This window comes from Carassius auratus, unplaced genomic scaffold (assembly GCF_003368295.1).
Source record: "Carassius auratus strain Wakin unplaced genomic scaffold, ASM336829v1 scaf_tig00027835, whole genome shotgun sequence".
In the NCBI taxonomy this organism is placed as follows: Eukaryota; Metazoa; Chordata; class Actinopteri; order Cypriniformes; family Cyprinidae; genus Carassius; species Carassius auratus.
The window spans coordinates 32,775-40,445 of record NW_020525631.1 but is presented as its reverse complement, the minus strand read 5'-3'; the positions used below and the strand labels follow the sequence as shown (position 1 = coordinate 40,445).

General features: G+C 35.4%; 1 protein-coding gene across 1 annotated transcript; it reads left to right on the top strand.

Annotated features, from left to right (window-relative positions):
- Window positions 1–1,773: 1,773 nt before the first annotated feature.
- Window positions 1,774–5,548, top strand: LOC113079367 (mesoderm induction early response protein 2-like; the record flags this gene model as incomplete). The annotated part of the gene is made up of 6 exons (XM_026251616.1): window positions 1,774–1,855; window positions 2,003–2,097; window positions 2,237–2,367; window positions 3,002–3,126; window positions 3,382–3,502; window positions 4,431–5,548. Coding segments are annotated over 5 exons (513 nt in total), but the record flags the coding sequence as incomplete, so codon positions are not given.
- Window positions 5,549–7,671: the final 2,123 nt, after the last annotated feature.

Sequence of the window (7,671 nt, the reverse complement as noted above, 5' to 3'; positions counted from 1 at the left end):
TTAAAAACATGTTATTAAATCTGGTATTTTCATGTGCTTTCAGATGGAACAGCATTTACTACACAGAGTTCACTGACAAGATACGCACTCAAACAGATTTCACAATCGCAGAAGGATTTCTTTGATTTCAGAATCACTGTGATTATGAACGTGATTTTGCATAGCATTGTCAGTGACCTACTGCTCTGTGTAGTAAATGCCGCTCCATCTGAAAGCACGTGCTGGAGATTTATTATTAATCACAGAACCAGCTTTACTGAAGCTAGCCCTGCTATTTACTTTGTTAGCGCACAATACTAGCCTTGAGGTGAACAATTTATCAGTGCAATTTGATCCACAGAAAAAAAAACTTGTCCCTGACCAAGGATTTTCATAGTCAAATCAGAATTTTTAAATTTTGCTGATATTCGACTTATAGTCGAATCATTATTTCGGGGGCGGGGCGAAATACATTACCAAGAGGCAAGTTAGACATTTGACAGTCATAATTACATTAACACACAGGGAAAATGTGTAACAGATGCCTTGCAGATACAAAAATAATGTTTTAATTAAACGGTAGTTAAAATGAAACATAAGGGCTCGCTACCCCGATGTCCCAGCACTATTGTGTTCTACAGTCTTGCTATTAAAATGTATCAGCACTCCACCCAATGTCTTAAATACCGATCTCCCGTGGCTTGGATGTCTTGAAGATAACTGACTGTCTTCAGAAAGCTTTCATTGGCATTTTGATAAAATTTTACTATAATTCCTGATAAAGCAGCGTTTATGAGCGCGGAGCTGCTTTGTGACCAGCCGAGTGGTGAATGCTGAATGAAGTAGTATTTGATAGCAGGTTTTTAATCAATGGGATTTAACTCAATTTATTTCCTATAATAAACGCTTTTTTATTTGTACAACACAACATTAATATTACGACTTAAAAGCTATCTTCACAAAATGCTGTTTCTGAAATCATGAACATGTCTGTGTAGCTCTGAATGAACTCTTTTTGTGGACGCGTTCTTCACGCAACAATGTGTCACTGACAATATGAAGCGAAACTTAAATATATAGGGCTAGTTGGATTTATTCATGCACGTTAAAATGTTAAATTTAAAGCTGCTTTTTTACAAACATTAACATAATAGGCTGTTTATTAACTTTGGGGAAAACCGGTAGTTCTATGTGAAATCAGACATTTTGAGCACCCCATACAGCCAAAATGGCATGATCATAACACCCCGCGAATATTCGGCCTGTGAGACTGGTAGTCGATTGTGCTCCTCCTATCGAAGCATCGAATTGGCAAACAATTCGGGGGCACCTCCTAGTAATTCTTTAATCGTAATCTGAAAATGTACTTCCTCTGGAATAGCATTCTGTTTGCTGGCAAGCAAGAGATCAAAAATGTCAGGTTTTCTTTTTTTGTGAATTATGTAATGATGTTTCAAACAATGGAATAAGAAAATAAGAAATATATTAATGCTTAAGATTCTGCACTGTTTAGTTAAGTAATCAATGATTTGTGTGTTTGAAAGATTTTACTCCAATTATGCTGGAAAACATTATCATCAGGTTTAGGCCCAAACTTGTGGAGTTCATGCCGCTCTGGTGCTGCTGTCATTAAAGCAAAACAGTAACTTGCCAAATATTAAGACATTTTGTCTCTTGTGTAGTGGTCTCCTTCTTTTTGTTCCTCACTGTAACTTTTTGTCTGTAGTGGTTCATATTTGATCTTTCAGTGTTTGAACTTGCTTTCAATGGTCTTTCATTCGATGTCTTTTGTAGGCACTATTTGAGCTAGTGAAATGCAGCTTTAATGCAGAAGAGGCACTAAGAAGATATCGCTTTAATGTCAAGGTTTTCAATGGTAAGGCCTCTGTAATCGTCCTGCTTTTTCTCTCTTTGTGTTATCAAACCTTATTTAGAAGGCAGTCAAAAAAATTAAAATCCATGCAACCATTTCCAGGATGTATAGCAAGTTAATTTTATTGTAAAAAAAAATATATTGTTCCAGAAGAGCTTTGTGGCTGGAGTGAGGAGGAGTGTCGTAACTTTGAGTATGGTTACCGTGCCCATGGCAAGAACTTCAACCTCATACAGGCCAACAAGGTGAAAGCCCAAATCTGAACAAGTTTTCTCATGACATGCATTGTTTTCAAGTAGAGATTGCTGCTTATTTTTTATTTTATTTTTTTAAAAGAAATGAGAGTCCTTTAATGTGTAGGTATCTCTTATTTGCCTCACACAGGTCCGCACGCGCTCAGTTGGCGAGTGTGTAGAGTACTACTACAAGTGGAAGAAATCAGAGCGGCATGAGTATTTCACACAGCAGGCCACCAAGCTGGGTCGGAAAAAGTGCAATCTGCCATCTGGCAACATGTGAGTTTTTTATTTTTTTTTAAGAACTGCTCACCAATGAATCCTCTGCAGTGAATGGGTGCCATCAGAATGAAATTTCAAAAAACTGATAAAGCATCGCAATAATTCACAAGTAACTCCAGTCTATCAATTAATATTTTGTGAAGTGAAAAGGATGTGTTTTAACTTCTGGCTAAAATGTTATTCCATAATCCAAATAACGCTTCATCCAGTGAAAAGCTTGTAAATGGTGATTGATCAGTGCATATTGCTCTTGTGATTCAGATGTCTTAATGATTTCTTTCAAGAATGTATCATTTCACTTCACAGTACATTAATTGATGAACTGGACATGTGTGGATTATTGAGATGTTTTTATCAGATGTTTAGACTCTCATTCTGACGGCACCCATTCGCTGCAGAGAATTTCTCCAATTCTGTTCAGCTGAAAACACAAATTTATCTACAACTTGGATTGCATGAGAGTCAGAAAATCAGATTTTTTGGTTTTTTAATCTGAATTAAGTTTACAAAATGTTCAGCCTTTTTTTTCAGCTGTGACAAATGAAAAGAACCAGGACAAATTTTGTCAAACTAAAGAGTTTTTACTTTTTTAAAACAATGATCTGATGATCCTTAAATGTGTTTCTCTCAGAGAAGATGCTGGGCCAGATGGAAACACTGGTGATTTGGAAGGTGCCAATCAAGGTTTGCCAGTTAGGACTTCCATTCAACTCCAACCTCCATCGCCACCTGCAGTCATGGAGCTGGATAAACAAGGTATGCTCTACTAGTTCTTAGATATTATACACTTACTTAATTAGTTAATCGAAACCATCCATTGGTACCAAGTTTCTTAATTTTCGTCCCTCATTTATGTTCATTTAATTCCAACATAATATCATTTTTTTCTTGATTTTGGTCTGGATGGTCAATGGGTTATGATTTGTTTCATTGTTGTTTTCCATCTGCCAGCATTTTTCCCATTGTGTTTGTGTTATGTTTTGTCATCTTTAATTTGGTCATACGATCCAGAGGACAGCCTGAATTGCACAGCTCAGTTTCACGGTCGTCCACGACGGAAACGCACGCCACGCTTCCTATTAAAGCCCTGAGCTTCCTGCTCACTGACAGCCTAAAACTGACAGAAACACAGGTAAAAACAGGAAATGGATCATTCCTGTTATGCAGCACATTTTCATGCCCGTGTCATTTATGTGTCATTAATATTTAACTTAAAGTTAAGTTTGAAATCATATCAGTTAAATTGTATCATAATGTATCATATTCTCTAAAGTGTTTCAAGAAATAGTTATTTCTTTCATTTATATAATCAAAATGTTCTAAACACAACTTTTTGAGGTTTTTTAAATGTATTTGTTCCTGTGTCCTCAGTATCCTGTTATTCATGTTAAAATATTCCACCTTGTTAGATAAAATTACAGAAATGTACATATCAAAATTTCACAATATGGGTAAAAAAAACCTAACTTTTGCTATTTGTTTACATCAGTGATATATTAGTATAAATTACAGTTATTACTATTTTAGAATTTTATAACAGTTTGAAAAGTTTTTTTTATATTTTCAGTTTTCTTTTAAGTGCTTTTGCCATTTTTATTAGTTTATTTAGAATATTTCTACTTAGCTTTAATCAATTTCAGGTTCCAGATTTACCAATTTTAGTACTTTAACCAACTTCAATGTATTATAATTTTCAAGTTTTTCCATCTATACTATTTATTTCTTACCGCAGCCTTACTTCAATTAACCAAAAGTAATTTTTAATAGTTTTTGTTAACAATAACATATCAAATACTCAAAAGAAACTTTCAGGTCCCTAATTTTAGCTATTTGTTAACACCCTGTTCAGGTTGATCAATTGAACTTGATCAATGCATATTTGTTAAATCTAAGAACTGCAAAACAGGTATGACCCAAAACACTACAATAAATACACAGAGTGGAACTTCTAGAGAAGGTTCTTGCCAAAGTACAAAAGAATCTCAAACACCTTACATTTTTTCGGTTTTCCCTCAAATATTCATCCACATTTTCTTTATTCTGTTGTTCCATTGTTCCAGGTTCTGAGCGAAACAGTGGAGAGATGGAACTATATGCAGGATCTTGCTCAAGCCCACAGGGGCAGCAGTCGTTCAGCCAATTCTCGTTTCAGCCACCAGCGCTCCAGACGTCAGATGTGTCCTCCCCGTCCCCCAAGCTTTACCTCTCCTCTCTATCCTGTAGCCACTCCTTCCCTTCTCCTCAGCCAGACTCAGGGCTCCTTGGAGCAGGTTTTTCCCAGCTACGACTGGGGTCCTTTCCTGAAGATCCTGCACCTGCTTGCTCAGAGAACATTGCTCCCAGAAGGCTTCAACTTCAACACCGTCCTCGTCTGTCCCATCCAGCCCAGATTTTGGGATAATAGGTAGCCTCTTGTGCCCACCTTACTGCGTCAGCTCCGCACCCATCAAACACAGCGACTCACCCATTCCAGATCTCTCATTCACCTGGAATTTGCAGTTGTCATTTTCAGGCTACATAAGAAAAGCCTGAGTTACAGGCAGAGTTTGACCAAAAAAAATAACATTCTGTCATCATTTACTCCCCTTCATGTCATTCCAAAACCTTCTGAGGAGCACAAAAGAAGATATTTCAAAGCTGAGTTTGTCAATACAATGAACGCCAACAGGGTCCAAAACTTGCATAATCCAAAAACAAAAAAAATGCATAAATGTAGCATAAATTTAATCCAAAAGTGCACTAACTTCATCTAATTTTCAGATCTTTTTCTAATATTCCCCATTGACTTAAATATTGAAGAAAGTAGGTCGTACAGGTTTGCAACAACGTAAGGGTGAGTAAATGACGATAGAAATTAAATATCTGGTAAACAATCCTTTTAATCAAAGAATGTGTTTATAATATTTAATCTGTGTTGCCTTTTAAACTACTAAACTAGTAACTGGGTGTTTTAGGGAGCTGGTTGTCTCGGTCAAACTGCTGTTTTTAATTGACTACCTAATTTTAAGCAGCTTTGGAAATATAAGAGGGTTTACATCTCTTTGAGCTGTTTGGTCTCACTAAGACTCATTTTCAGTAACCGTTCAGTAATTTACTGCTTGTACAGTAAATTGTTCCTTTCATTGCATATAGATCTTATAAACTTTTGAAACTACTTTATTAGATCACTTATTTCTTTTTGTTAAAGGAATGATTCACCCAAAAATGAAAATGTTCTCACCCTCAGGCCATCCAAACTGCAGATGAGTTTATTTTTTACACTTTACATCACTTGCTCACCAATGGATCCTCTGCAGTGAATGGGTGCCGTCAGAATGAGAGTCCAAACAGCTGATAAAAACATCACAATAATCCACACCAAATCTAGTCCATCAGTTCACAGTGACATGAAAATCTGTATATTTGTAAGAAACAAATCATTAAGGCAATTCATCTTCTGGACAAAATTCCAGCCCATTAATCATAAAAATGCTTCTTCCAGTGAATAAGTCCAGCTACTTTTGTCCTCTCACAACAAAAACCACAGGCATATTTATTTTAACCTGTTATTTTAAATTGGACTGGAGTGGTGTGGATTACTTGTGGATTACTGTGATGTTTTTATCAGCTGTTTAGTCTCTCATTCTGACGGCACCCATTCACTGCAGAGGTGAGCAAGTGACGTAATGCTGAATTTCTCCAAATCTTAGATGACCTGAGGGTGAGCACATTTTCAGCAAAATTACATTTATGGTTGAACTATTTCTTTAAAGCATAAAATGTTTTGCTTTTAAAGAAGATATCGCGTGAACTGCTAATGCAGTCGCTTTGTCCTGTTTGTGGCGATACCCTCTAGCTTCCCGTGGTAGGTTGTCTTTGTGCAATAAAAAAAATAATACAAGTTCCTCAGGGGCTCCGATCGTTTCCCTCTCGGTCTGGTCCGTCAGTACTTCAGTACTAAGTGTTGAAGAGGGGTTTTTGTAATGGTTTATGAATATACGCTCCACATATGCTTCGCCAACAGATGTAATCCTGACGTAAGTGGCAGATTCACTGCATTAAGTTTCTCAGGTTTTGCAGCCAGTTTGGGCATCTGTTGGATTTGTGTGAAGCCACAACCTTTCAACTCCGCATACTACCCACAATCCCTCGCTACCCAGAGAAAACTGGCAACGTCAAATCTAGTGTAGTACCTCATTTGTGACTGGACTTCTGTTAGTTATGATTTGAAATCATCATCCTCATCCATATCCCTGTACGATTCAGTGTTTTTTTTTGGTCATTGTTTAGTCGGCTTTAAGTTTTGACTATAGTTTACACAAGGTTCAGAAGATACGAAAGGAGACAAACACTGCCTTTGCTTATTTCACTTTTTATATATATATATATAAAGCAATTTATGTATTACTGCTCCTGTTATTGATTTATTGTTCCTGTTATATTTTGTAAATAATAATAATAAAAAATTAGAAAACAAACTGTTGTATAGTTGAAATACACACCTTATGACAACTATCCCCAGGTTTACCTATCAGTATTCAACATGATAAATCAATTGACGCTAACATTAAAAGGTTTGAATTTTTTTTTTCTTTTTTTTTAGTCTAGTTTTTAGTCTAGTTAAGACATTTATAATATAACAAAATGTTTTTTTTTTTAAATGCTGTTACTTTCATTGCATTAAAGAATCCTAAAACAAATGTATCACAGTTTCCACTAAAGTAAGCATCACAATTGTTATTGATGATAAGATATTTCCTGAGCCATATTTTCTGGAGGAACACGTGACACTGAAGACTGGAGTAATGATGCTGAAAATTTTTGGTTTGGAAAAGGTTTGTCACAGGAGTAAGCTACATTTTAAAATCTATTCAAATAGAAAAAAGTTATTTTAACTTGCAATAATATTTCACAATATTAGTTTTATCAAATACATAAAGCCTTAGTGAAAACCTTACCAAGCCCCATATACATATATATATATATATATATATATATATCATATATATATATATAACTATTATTATTATTTTTAAATGCCTTTAATATATTCGAGTTCTCTCTTCCATTAAGTCATAGTAAACATAGTAAATCACATATTAATACTGATTGATTTCCGTGCTCAGTTTTGTAATTACATCATTAGGTGATGTAAATGTAGACTCAATGCTTAAAGCACTCCTGTAGTAGTGTATTGTGTCCACTAGAGGGCAGATTAATATACAAGAGTCAAGCAAGAACAAATAATTAAAAAAATTGTCTTTCTAATAAAAAGTAATCCGTCATTAAATCCAGTGATGTTACATCGCATTAGATAAAAAC